Source organism: Halictus rubicundus, chromosome 12, assembly GCF_050948215.1.
Source record: "Halictus rubicundus isolate RS-2024b chromosome 12, iyHalRubi1_principal, whole genome shotgun sequence".
Lineage (NCBI taxonomy): Eukaryota > Metazoa > Arthropoda > Insecta > Hymenoptera > Halictidae > Halictus > Halictus rubicundus.
Genome location: NC_135160.1, coordinates 14,374,677 through 14,388,662, shown reverse-complemented (window position 1 = coordinate 14,388,662; position 13,986 = coordinate 14,374,677). Strand labels below are relative to the sequence as shown.

General features: G+C 44.0%; 1 protein-coding gene across 8 annotated transcripts in view; it reads left to right on the top strand.

Moving 5' to 3' along the window:
* The window catches only part of Ttk (zinc finger and BTB domain-containing protein ttk), a 57,351-nt gene that overhangs the window by 11,968 nt on the left and 31,397 nt on the right, over positions 1–13,986 (top strand). For all 8 annotated transcript variants that reach the window (XR_013083169.1, XM_076798127.1, XM_076798125.1 and 5 more), the window contains exons 2-4: positions 9,651–10,031; positions 10,677–11,430; positions 11,547–11,606. Coding sequence is in view for 7 of the 8 variants with exons in the window: in XM_076798127.1 (XP_076654242.1) it covers positions 9,813–10,031; positions 10,677–11,430; positions 11,547–11,606 (1,033 nt within the window). In the remaining variant the exon portion in view is untranslated. The remainder of the gene's footprint in view (positions 1–9,650; positions 10,032–10,676; positions 11,431–11,546; positions 11,607–13,986) is intronic.

Here is a 13,986-nt window from a genome sequence, read left to right as displayed (position 1 = left end):
TAAAAATAAGTGTAATGTAGGCACAGCAACTATGTCACAGTTTTGAATTATTTATTTGGACAATGCTTTGCTCGTTTCAAGGTCGTATCGTGCCTGGGAGGTTGTACAGGGAAAATACTAATTTCACGAGTCATAACCTTTGATTCCTGTTTGGTTCTTCGCTGGAAACTGGGAAATTATGACAGTGGTACATATGGACTACGATCTATGAGTAATCGGTGTGTCACAGATGCGACGTTGCTAATGAACGTGCCGCTAGGAGTATATACCTACTATACGAGTACATTGTTGCGCGTGAAACTATACCAAGTCCCCCGATGTCTCGACTCTCAACCAATCGAAACCGATTTTCACATAACTTGTGACAAAATTTGAAAATATCCCAGCAATTCTCATTTTAAAAGGCGAGAATTCTCTACTGTGGGTGATAAATTGAAGTTGCTTTTCTTCATTTGACATTTTTCAAAATTCGAAACATTCCACGGTATCGAACAAATGTTTTTTTACATTCATTTCAATATGGTCTTATAAGAGGATGCTTTCTCCTTTACAACGACCACTTACAAGTTAATCTATGTTTCACTGTCTTACTGTATTTTAAATAAAAGAGTAGAGTCGTTTGAATTTGTACAATTTTAGAAAGGCAACTTCAGTTTCTCTCTCTCTCTCTGTTTTGTGACAAAATTGGATGTTTTGCATATCAGAGCAAAATTGAAAACCAATTCAGGCTTGTATTAATTTCGACCACTCACCAAGCAACGTTTATGCACTCTACAGGAAACGTAGGATGAAAAACGCGTATCTAAACTGCACTTGAACTGCATATCTGCGTTTTTAAAAGTCAAGAGTAACAACGAACCGGAAATAGTATCTGACAATATCAGCACAGTTGTTCCGAAACCTCGATACTCTTCAGGTGTAATTATTCCGTCAGGTGTATAGTGCGCGTTTGGAAACAAAGTTTTCGCAAGGTATTTCTGCTGAAATTGCAGCACGTCTAAATGGGACACCCTGTAGATAGGAGAGTGCGAGCGAGTAAATCGCCCAATGTGCAGAGCACATCTCGGTGTCGTCGCCGATGGCCCATATCTCGTTATGTTTACAACACAAATTGCGATCGAGCACGCGCACCGAAGTGTCCCGTGCCTCACGACACAGTCGGGACCTTTCTATTCGTTCACGCGATTCTTTCTGCTCGTTGATGATCGCCAGTCCCCCGAGATCATTCTCTATTCATCGGAGAAACCTCGTTGTTTTCGGGGTCAGTCGCGTTAAACGTGTGCACGTGAGCTGACAGCCGTTCGTTTTCGTGCGCATCCTAACTTGCATTGTGGACGCGATGCACACGTACAGGGTGATACACAACAACCGGGCACTAATTCAGGGTTTGTTTGGTCACACTGGAACTGTCGGGTCCCTCACCTTTGCCGACTTAAATATTAATAATAATTTCCTCGGGACAACCAGATGTTGTACCGAAGTCTTTTAAGTAGTAGGAAAAATTAACGTACTGCGATCTTTTCTAACGTACACAATTCAATTATTTGTTGTCAGGAATTGCATATAAAAGGGTTAACACTGTTTAGCTTGCCTTATCGCTTTGAATGTTGATAGTTAGGCTCCTCGGTTATTGGAAGCCGTAATTTTATTGTTTGATAAAACGGAGTATAGAACAGTCCTTTGAGAATTTAAATGATCGAACTATAGAAATAATTCTTGTTATTGGAAACGGATGCAAATAAAATGTTCCCTAGGGTCCCATGAAAAATAGGGTCCCCTGATATCTCCAGGCTGTTATGGTTAGGCCCCACAGTGTCCGAGCCTCGAAACAAAGTATCGACACATTCGATACTTTGTAATCTTTGTTTGCGAGACGATTCGGAGAACCTTGATTCATTTTTGCCCTCGAACCATAAGTTCGGAATGCTGGACACTTGTCGATAATTCAAATCTTGTCCTGTGCTCCATTTAATGGGAACCAAAATGGCGGACGAATCTCTTCCACTTGCAAAAAATTTAAATAGACACCACGAATCGACCAACAATAATGTCCACCGCGTAGTTTTTTTATAAGAATAATGATGCTTGACCAATTAGAAAAGGTTGATGCAACGGTCGATACTGGGAGGGGGGGGGGGGGGGGAGAAATAATAAGAACGCAAACGATCAAATGTTTGCAAGACCAATTCGAAGGCGCCTTTGTGCCTTAAATTTAATTTTCATCTAGTTGTTTTCAAATTTTTGCAATATTGTAGACTTTCCTACATGAGCGAGCGTATTTATCTTGTTCGTTTGCAGTTTTATGCAAACGATGAATAAGCTCGAGATCTTTGTTGTAATGGTCCGCCCGATACCGCGAATATTAGTGAACATTGCAAACAGTCTTCCGCCGCCATCGAGATTACTTTGCGGATTTACTTAGATGGTGGATTTCTTTTTTTAAGAGGCAATTCTTGAATAGTCCAAGCGTTTCTAAAATTAACTTACGCGTATAGGCATTGGACGGACAATAATTAGCAGTTGTTAATGCCGACAACATCGATTATACTTCTGCAATTCAGTTGGAGTGGATGTAATACATTATATAAAGTATAATTACATAGTTGACACTTTCGTCACTACGGTTTATTGTAGTGTATCCACTCGCCGGGAAACCTTGAAAACTGCAATAAAAACAAATTTCATTAACTCTGTGCGTTACGCTTTTAAATGCCAACGAAGTTGCTTTGGTCTCCTTCGCGCAAAACGCATAATCTTTGTCATTACACAATGTGTGACGTCGGTAGTCGATGCGCTAAAATAGTACTGACATTTCCCTCGTACAAACTTCAGAATCATTATCTTCACAAGTACACGATGTCGATCAAAAACTTCTTCGCACAAAGTAGAAGGTCCTTGACGTGCGACCAATCGGAAAAACCGTATAAATGCGTCATCTAGTTCGAACGCGTTGATGTAACTGCGTCAATAACTTCGAATGTTTCTTCAACACATCGACAACCCTCAAAAATCCGTAGAAAATCGAAATAAGTCAGCTAGGCGAAACCGAAACTGAAAAGATGAAATTTATCATACTGATTACGCCTTGAATCCTTCTGTACCGTACAAGCTTGAATCGAGTTTGATTTGCTCGAATATAGCGCAATAAAATTTAATTTATGAAACCTAGTTAGAGACTAGCGTTACCCATATATCACCAACGTGGCGGTCAACGGTTTAAAAATATCAGCCAATCGTTTTGGATGTCCTTTCTCTTTGGATATTATTACATCGATTTATCGTTTCCGTTTATAAATTTATATGAAGAATCTTAAATTCTGAAACTGCAAAACGACCTATGAAATCGATGGTCGTACATGCATGTCACGTTGCCGTGAATGCACAGTAAAAGTGAAAAAGATTATATATTGGGTTGTTCGGAAAGAAATTTCGTTTTTTGGTGAAAATGAAAGACGATTTTCTTACAGTGTATAAATATTTTATTTAATCATATACTCTCCATTTTGGTGCGATACCGAAGTACCTAATTTTGTCTTTATCAGCTCCAATTGACCTTCTAGAACGTGGTGCATATTCAACATCAAAATTACCGGAACGAAATTTTGCAAAAGCCTGTTTTGGCACTGGCGTTCCATGCACGATTAATTTTTTTCTTGCTTGAACAGCATTTTTACCTTTTCAATGGTAAGAAAGTAAAATATGCCGAAAATGCTGCTTTCGACTTTCCATATTCGATTGGGCACAAAACAAAAACTATTGCGCAGAATTAAACAAGCTTTTTCACAAACAAGCCTTGCTACATCAGCTGTCAAAATATATAATGACAATGCGGCTTAAGTGTGGGATAAAACGAAATTACTTTCCGAACAACCCAATAGTTTCTGTAAGTCATTTTTTGATCGTATCCTTCGTGTTTCTTTTTTACTTTATCAATTGCTTAAATGTCGGAATGGCCTGTGCCTATGAACAATGGGGTCGGTTACGACGGCGATGACGATGATGCCGGCCGGAGAAGAGCCTCGGTGGCGATGATGCCGATGGTAATGGTGGTGACCGTGATGGTTAAGGGAATGTAACGGGACGAAGTTCGTACGAGCGGTACATCGAAGAACCCAACCGAACGTTGGCTCTCTCTCTCTCTCTCTCTCTCTCTCTCGGTCGACTGTTGCTCGCGTTTATCGCTCGCCGTTCCGTTTGTTTCCGAATCGTTAACCGAATATCGTTATCTATTCAAGTAAAAAAGTTTTCACGGGGTCTCGCGGTATATCTGGCTCGTTACAGCCCGTATAAAACTTCGGTTCGACGGGTAGAAGTCGTAAATATCGTTTAATCGAGTTTTATCGCTGGCGGCCCTCTCGCGGTCGCACACGTGATCGAACGGATCGTACCGGCTGTTAGATCCCCATCGATTCGCTTTCGTGGTTCTTTAACGAATTTCCCGTTATTAGAGCGAAACGATTCGTTAACGGAGCACCGCCTCGCCTCGCGGCGAGCCGCGCGCGGTTCAGGCTTACCCTAATCGGAGGAACGATCCACACAGAGGATCCTGCTGAATAATTCGACCCCTAATTATACCGGGCCCCTGCGCCGCCGCTAATGCGAGGAGTGCTCGAAAATTGTTTAGTCAAACACGGCTAAAGTGTTTCCGCTAATCACACTGACGAGCACCGTTTATTTTCGGAGCTGCAGACACTGCATCGATAATTCTAGCCGCTTAGGCTTCAAACTGCCCAGCCATCGCCGGCAATAATCACTTTTTCCTTGCGGTACAACAAAGATCGAAACTGTTAAAATTGATTGCGAAGCGGATTCTCAAATACTTGTTTGGTTGACCCCTCGTTTTTTGGCTTCAACAATTTCTTGAAAGACAGGGGAATTTTATGTTCGTCCTAATTTACAAATTTTAAGGCGGACGGGGTAAAATTTTGCAAATCTTACACTAGATTTTGTGCATTTGTCCCAAGAATGGATTGGTTTTCTCAGCTTTTTCAAACCAGTGAAAGAGGCAATGTATTTTCACCCAACTTCTGTTTCTTGCGATTGACTTTGACAATTTTTATTGCACCTAAAATCCGCAGTCTGTGCGTCACAAGTTTCATAAAAATGACGAGCGTCGAAATGCTTTCCGGGGGTGTAGGCAACAGAATGGTGGATTTATGGTTTCTTGGCGAGGATAGGGTTTTGTTGAGATAACCTGAATGGTATCCGAGCCGGCGCGGTGGTGACGTTTCGCGTTCGACACCAGAAAACGGCTCTTATTTCACGCTCGCGTCGTTACGGGCGTCGAGAGCGTTTTTTCCCCGGTTCGGTCGAAAACTGGTCGAACACGGTGCGACTAAACAAATATGCCTAAGAGGTGGCTCGATGCTGGTTATAACGTGCACCTTTCGAGGAACGCAATTGTGTACACAGTGCTCCAAATAATTCTCGCCGGCCGCGGTGTCCCGGCAGACGAGCGGTACCGGCAACAATCATTCCGGCAGCGTTGTGTACACTGTCACGGTCCTCATTCGCGTCTGTTCGACCGTTGGCTCGTGTTTCCTCGACCAACTTTCCTGCTACGGTTCATTGGGCGTACGTTCTACCACCTTCTACACTTTCAGAGACACCTATCGCCAAATGAAAGAAAGAGGGAGAGCGGAAAGTGCCCTAATATCACCTAAACTAGTTTTTCCATGTTTCGATTGTTCCGATTGGAGTATTAGAAAAGTACATAATTCCATTAAAACAATTGAGAGCGACCTCTATATACCCTCTGCTTCTCCACCTACGAAAGAACCATCAACACAGAATCATGGCCCCCTCGGAACCATACAACTTCTGCTTGAAACATTGTTCGATACCACTCATAATTTCAGGATGTTCGAGCAGTTCCTTCTCAAGTGGGTCACCCTGTACATTTGTTCAATTTCGACCTGGCGTCGAGACATAGGACCTGGTTTACATTGTTCATCTTATGTCGGCCAATCTTCCGTGTTTCACATCATTCCCTGTTCCCTATCTCTTAATCCTTGGCAATCTAAACGTATTGCGATACCATCGGCGACCCCAATTGTTAAAGCTCCTGGAGCATCAAACGTTTTATTCCGAGGTGGGAAAATGCGAAATGTTCGCGAATGCGTTCACATTTCGGATTTCTTGCAACGGTTTGCTTTACATTTACTCTCTTCACCCCTTCACGGTCCTCCATCTTCAAGTCCTCCATCAGGAGTTCAACTCTGAAGTGGTACACACTGTTTCCTCCGACCAAGAAACGCCACACTGGAATTTTCCTAAAAGTTCCGTTCAGATTTACTAAAACACTGTCGGGTGTGTTGTTTCAGATTAGAAAATACAAAAGAGCTCCACAGAAGTCGAAGAAATTCCATATTCACAATTGTCTCGTAACGCTGACACGTCGCGAGAGACCCCAGGATACCATTGCAGGAATAAGCTTCCCAATACTTGTCTCGCACATCTTACACCTTCTATCCTCTTCCAAGGAAGACGAAGAGTATTCGTGAAACAGCCGATAACCACGGCGGCGGCGGCGGCAGCGGCTAGATAATAATGCGAACGCAAGGAGAAAAATTCCAGTTGATTCAACACGGTTCCCTGACGTAACCGTGTCAAACGATATCGGCAGAGTAAACAGAGTACGCTCAATGGACATTTTTTCGTTTTTCTCATCGTTTCACATTTTCTGCCCGGGGTTCAAGCCGCGCGCGCGGACACTTTATCCGTCGAATATTCTAGTCGGAGGTCAGATTTTGTTTTTCAATGATCCGAGCGCGCTCGCGCGGTTCTCGCGGGGAAGGGAATGTGTGTGTGTGCAGCGATTAACAGCGTCCTTTTAGATCAGCGGCGTTGGTTCGCGCGCGACCGCGCTCGCTGTGTGCGCTCTCCGCGTCTCTCGATTACGCGAGACGACTTTTTTACACGGACACCAGCCGGAGAGGACACTGAAAACGTTCTCCCGGATCGATAGGCATCATCTGCTTCGCGGCACTGCCACGCCACGCCACGCCACGCCGCGCCACGCCGCACCGTTTCTCTCTCCTCTCCTCACCTCTCCTCTCCTCTCTAGACTTTTGCACAGCCGATTTAATCGAGCCGACCGGACCGGGAGAGTTTGCACGATTTTATTACGTAATCCATTTATCAGGAGCGCTAGAGGTTGAGCGCTCGCCTCTCGCCGATGTCGAAAGAAGGAAGCGACGATCGAGACACAGCCGCGCGTCACGACATTTCAGAAATCCTCGATCGCGAGCGAGAAGAACGCGAACACGCTTGCTCGCTCGTTTACTTACTCGCTTACTCGCTCGCCCGCTCTCGCCCGTTAATGCACACGGTGTACCGCATCACGATGACGTGCCATTCACCGTGAAAACCATTCACTCAGGCTACTAACAAGGTCGAGCAAGGTCGAGCACAGCCATCCTGTATTTATATCGAATATACGAACGATATATGTTTGTGGACGGCCCCACCGCGCGATTCGCGTAATGCATCCGAGCAACCCCCGTCCCCGCAACCCCTCCTCCCTCTGTCTCTGTCTCTTTCCGTGTGTGTGTTCGTGTGTATCGAGATTTGCGCGCGAAACCGACCAGGAACCCGCTATCGATCCGAATGCGTAGAAAATGCTATTGATTCTCCCGGACGACCCGACGACCTCTTCTCCACGTTTCTATAGTCGTCAGGATTGAGGAGGCGGCCGCCCGGGCTCCCCCCTCTCTCTTTTCCTCTTTCTGGATGCATCATCTGTTCGGTCTCTCTCTCTCTCTCTCTCTCTCTCTCTCTCTCTCTCTCTCTCTCTCTTCGTTCTTGACGGCCAATACGAGAATATTCAACAATTTTTCGCTTTAACGCGAGACATTTCTTTTGTCCTGGAATGGTGGCTAGCGACGTACACACTGCACGGTGATCGCAAGTTGCCCAAGATCTGTGAACAGCAATTTACTCTACAGAGCTCCGTCTACTAGGTTATTTATAATAATAGCTCATATAACCACCTATTAGATTGTTTACAGTAGTACATTGACAGGTTCGACAGGCTATCGTCATTTGAGAACTCGATTCCTGACCACTGAATCGCGTGAATTAGATAGAACCGACAGACTAATTTATGAACAAAGACATTGTTTCAAAAAGTTGATGAATACAGTTGCGAACGCCTTACAATTTTTCAGTCCGCCGAAGCTTTCTATCGTGCGAAATGCCAAAAAATATTCAAAAAGAATCGGTGATTTGACGCCAAAATACCGCCATTTCGTAAACAACCAAGATTTTTCATTTCTTTTGGTTAGGACTATAACTACGTTCACACTGATTAATCAATAACTTTATTTTTCTGTTTCCGATCAATAGAGAGATACTTTCTAAATGATGCGACACAAAACCATAAAATAAAGAAAAAATATATAATTCGGGCAATTTTGATTATTTTTACTTTAAACAAATCGCACATCTACTTCAAGTACCAACGAACACGTGTGCAAGATCCTGATGCAACGGATTGAATAATTTTTCTGAAAAAAAATTCCTAAAAATTCGTTCAACAACGACCTCGACCAGGGTAGTACTGTAGTTATAAAATGGATCATAGGTCGTTCAAGGGTTAATAGAGTTTGTAGGTGCACGGCAACTTACCATTCCTGCGCCAAGTATAGTGGTACTGGAGTGAGTATCTATGTACAGTAGTACAGAGATCATAAGTTGCCGAAGATCTCTGAACTGAACAACTCAGGGACAGAGGGGAAGTAGGCTGTTATCTCTACCGGCGGATATTCTTTGGAGAGCTTGATCCACTAGACTGTTTACAATAATAGAGTTTATGTCATCGTCTACCAGATTGTTTGCATGAATGTAGTTTGCAGTTGCTCGGCAACTTACTATCTGAGCGCTATACCTGCTCTCCCGAGCCTTTTCCCTGGTCGCTAACCGATTCCGCCCTTTGCCCGGCCGAGGAAAGTCGTTCCGGCTGCGTCTTCAGTGGTCTTGGTGGAAGAAACGTTGCGTACGTGACCGTGATTGGCCCGGTGAAGGGGTGAGGAGAGAATTACATAAAAGGCACGAACCGAGCGAGTCGCCTATTCGCCCAACCTACGTCCTCCAGGGTCGTACACCCACGCTCATACCTCGTGCGTATCGTCTCGCGAGCTTATATGGATTATGTATGCAGTCGTTAGCGTGTATACGCGTTGGAACGGTTTAGAGGGCTCGGGCAGGATCCAAGGCGGCCACGATACGTATTTCGTATGGGCTGCGTCTCGGCTGTTACGCGGATGAGAGTTGAAAGCGACCGAAAGAAACCGATGATGCCCGCGGATCGCTTATGCAATAGCCACTCGGAATTAATGGCCGCCTAGAGACGGTCTTTTCTTCTTTTTTAAATGCCAAAATTAAGAAACGGGATGTACCAGTCGTTCCGAAATCGTGCGACCGTGTTGCATAAACATGACGCCGAAAATAGCGTTTTTGTAGGGAGCCCTGTTACACGTAGGAATCTTGAGCAAGAATCTCTGAACAGTTTTGAACAATTAAACCTTGCGGCGACGGTTATGCTCGCAGTTGATGCGGTGTAGCTGGCCAGAGATGAGTTTACCGATTAATTTTGTAGAGGTTTCCCGGGATCGTGCCATTGACCATTGTTTCCGTTGTTTGCCACGCAGATCACGAGAGGGAAGGATATGATAAGCTGTGGCCGATGAAGAAGAGAGCACGAGAAAGAGCAGGAGCACGAGCAAGAGCAAGCGGCTTCGTCGAACAAGTCGAAACGAAGCGACGACGAGGCGGCGGCAGCAATACCAATAAAAAGATCGACACTAGATCTGATGTTAGCGGACATTAACGGTAACTTGGCGGATCTGAGAAGCGAAGCGATGGCGTCGCAGAGGTTTTGTCTGCGCTGGAATAATCATCAAAGTAACCTACTCTCCGTTTTCGACCAACTGCTCCATGACGAGTCGTTCGTCGACGTTACGCTGGCCGTCGAGGGTCAGCTACTCAGGGCACATAAAATGGTGCTGTCGGCGTGTAGCCCCTACTTTCAGGTAAGAGACCCTGCACATTACCGGGGACCTAATCTAGTCGGAAGACAAAATCAATTCTTCCTCCTTGCATAGATCGATAGTACAACCGAAATTCTTTCCTGAAAATGCAATGTAATTCAACAACTATTCAGCCGATTGATTTCAACTTTTGCACTGCTCGAACTCACACAAATGTCTGTAGCGACATCTTTAAAATTGCACCTTCAATTTTGAATTTTTTCGCTTAAAAATAAATTCGCGCCGATGGCATACTCGTAGAAATATATTCGAGTTTGTAAAATGGGATGAACGCATCAGGTGCTTCATGTATAGCACTTTTAAAGAATATTGTTGGTTACTTCAGTAGCGACGTAAAATAGCCGTAAAATTTAAGAGAGATTGTTTGAAGAACCCATAAATTGCAACAAATTCCGAAAAGTTCACTTGCACATCGGGCTGCCCCTTAGAGTAAAGGGACTCGAAGGGCGGGATAGAAAAAAGAAATCGGTTTCTTCCGAGGACTCGATGAATCAGATTCTAGGACACGATCAATAATTCATAACGACCGATTAATTCGCGTCGCGTATTAATAATTCATCGCAGGGGTTTCGGTTTTACAGTGCGTCGAACTTTGCTGAACGTTTTTTCTTCTGGTGATTTTTACAGGCCCTTTTCGTCGGCCACCCCGACAAGCACCCGATAGTCATACTGAAAGACGTCCCGTACGTGGACATGCGAAGCCTTCTGGATTTCATGTACCGCGGCGAGGTCAGCGTCGACCAGGACAGGCTGACCGCCTTCCTGAGAGTCGCTGAGTCCCTCAGGATAAAGGGCCTGACCGAGGTAAACGAGGACAAGTGCGACTTGCCTAGCATTACCTCTTCGTTGCTTGGAAATCAAAACACAGTACCTCCGCCACCGCCGAGTCTACATAGAATAAACCAAATCGGGCCTCACCACCATGTCTCGCAGAAGAGGATGCACCACATGTCCAGCCATCCTCTTTTGGGCTCGGCGTTGTCCGCGCCGAAGAGGAAACGTGGCAGGCCGAGGAAGCTGAGCGGATCGTCGGACACGCCGATCGGCGAGATCACCGGACAGGAGATGCAGTCCTGCTCGGGGGCCGATCTCGTGCAGGGCTCGCCGGAGATGATGGAAATGAAGATGAGTATCGACTTTCAGAGCGGCGAGGGTAGTAGTAACACCGGCAGAAGCGGGAACGCCGGGAACGCGTCGGCGGGCAACAACAACGTCAGCAGCAACAACGTCGGGAACTCGGGATCCGCGGCAACCAGCCTGGCATCCTCTTTGTCGTCGTCGAGAAAGGACGAGCCAACGGAGAACGGCACCGACACACCGGAGTCCCTGACGCCTCGCGTCAAACGGGAACCTGAACCAACTCCTAGCACCTCTGCCCAAGGTAATCAAGCTTCTCTCTTCATCTCTCTTCTCTCTTTCTCTCTTCCTCGTTCTGAACGACTAGCTCGGAAGTCCGCTAGGCGATCGACGATTTAACCGATTCGATTTGTACTTCAGCCTCTGACGAGACGTTCGCGCGGCCGCACAGTAGACAAGGGAGCGAAGGTTTCAAGCAAGGTAAGAGACACCATTTCAGCCAGCTTTACTTTTTGATTAACGGTCACCGCGCCACCTTTAATCATTGTCTCTAACGCGTCATTTCTCTGATCTGTATCAGCTTGAGCAACTTTTAAGATTTCATTCTCGTCGGCGAGAAACGACGTCGTGCATCTTGCAAATTCAAAAACACCTGAACTAACAAGGATCCGGCAGGTTGCCCCTGTCGAATACCTGTAAACTGTGTGTTGGAATCTAGATCTTTCGGTGGTAGAGAGCAAGGTGTCCGTGTCACGCGTGTAATTCAAATTGTGGGAGCGGTTAGTGGTAATTGCGCTATCCGATAATGTATTAAATGTGTAAACGGTTTCTTCGAATTTATATTCTAGTTACATTTTCAGTTAATCGCTCGTTTGTATGTAGAATATGTGCTTACACGTGGCACTTGTGGATAGTTGTCGATCATTTAAATTACTGTCCACCGCTTATATGCTAAATGAATATTAACTCTTGAAAGTTGATACGCATTAGAAATGTGACAGCAATAAACGGGGAGAAGCTGTGCACGCGTTTATTTGAAACATGCAAGTTGTATAATCTACTTTACATGCTATTAGTATGGCGCATACCAGTCCTCTACCGGTCCATGCGTATCAAGCAAATAAATTAGGGGCCACGTGGTGATACATAAATATTCAAATGTAATTTATTTTCACAAATAGTGAACCGATCTATTTTCGATACATTGTTATATAGTTTTACTAACCGTAAAATTTGAATTGCCTCCGTGACGCTGCACCGATTATATTTGGACACGAATTAAGAACACAGAATCGATCAGAATATTTAAATAGTACAGGAGAATGAAAATCTATTTCCATCGAATTTTCGATATGTTTAGAAACGAAATTGTACCACTGCTTTTTCGACAGATTTGTTCGATCTTTTGTACGATTCGTCGAGGTCGATCGACGGGGTGGGTAGCTCCACTCAGTTTACATGTCTCTTCCTGAACCGTTGTTTCGACGCTTAACCAGCGATCTATATATCACTTGCTCCATCCAAGATTCTCTAACGAAAAGGTTCAGGGATTTTAACGAGGTCGATAGAAATCAATCAAACACTGCTTTTGTTACGATGTGCTAATGAATTTAATTTTTCAGAAATTGTCGTCCGTTAATTTTACCGTACGTTCGGCCGTACGTTGCGCGACTGCTAAACGAACGTTTACGAAACGCAGTATCGCGGCAACGCATGTTTCCGGGGAGGCTATTGTTTGACCTTAGACTCAAGTACACTGAAAGCAAAAACCAAAAAATACACGTATACATTCGAACTCGATGAATTTGTTGACGAGCGCTAATTCGTTAAGATGTTAACTCGAGGACGACGTCTGAGGCTAGCATCCTTACATGAAATTAAGGTCAACAAATTTCGCAGAGAGTGTAACGAAAAACAAAAACAAAACAAAACAAAACAAAAAAAAGCAGTATATATATAGAAATGTTCATGCATACGTGTGATTTGCGTCTGGAGCAGGTGAATAGGCTCCCAGGACGTTCATTTACGTGTCACGGGTTTCTAAAAACACACATCGGTCTCCAAAAAGAACCGTTTCCTTTTTTCTGTGCAACCCAAAACGAATCTTTCGGCACGGCCCCTCGAGCCGTAGCGAAACGTATCGGAAACACGATGCGCACCGTGTTTTCATACGGGTTTTCGAGAACTATGCACGAGACCTACTTTGCGTCACGCGTGTTCACCGGTGACGGTTTACCAAAGTAAAAACAAAACAGTAAAAAGTAAACCACACACTATATATATATATATATTAAAATAACAAAACGTGTAATAGTAATAATAATAATAATCAAACCAGAACAAAAATATGTATACATATACAGATATATTTATATATACATATGTATATATCTACACGAAAGAAAATCGAGCGTGTACGACAGAGAATGGAAGCCGTCGTCTCGTTGAAAACCCATGCTCTGTAAACTTATAATATATTACGCTCCTACGAAAAACGACGAGACGTTCGAGCGGAAAACCAAAAAAAAAAAAAAATAATAATAAAACGTGCCAAAAACAAACACACAAAGATATATATTTCCCTTCGAATGCTGTAGCCTCCAAAAATCTAACCTAACCACCCACCGATTCTTGTTTTTTACGAGAAAGTTAATGAAAAATATATATATATACATCTCGAAGCACATATGTATTTATATATACGTATATATATACATATATATACATACCCATGTAATTTATGCTCGGCCAATGCGCAGCGCCTCGTTCCTTTTCTTCTTTACGCTTTTTATCTTCTTGTTCCACCTGTATGTCTATATATAGATACACGTATGTATGTGTATATATATTTATATACATT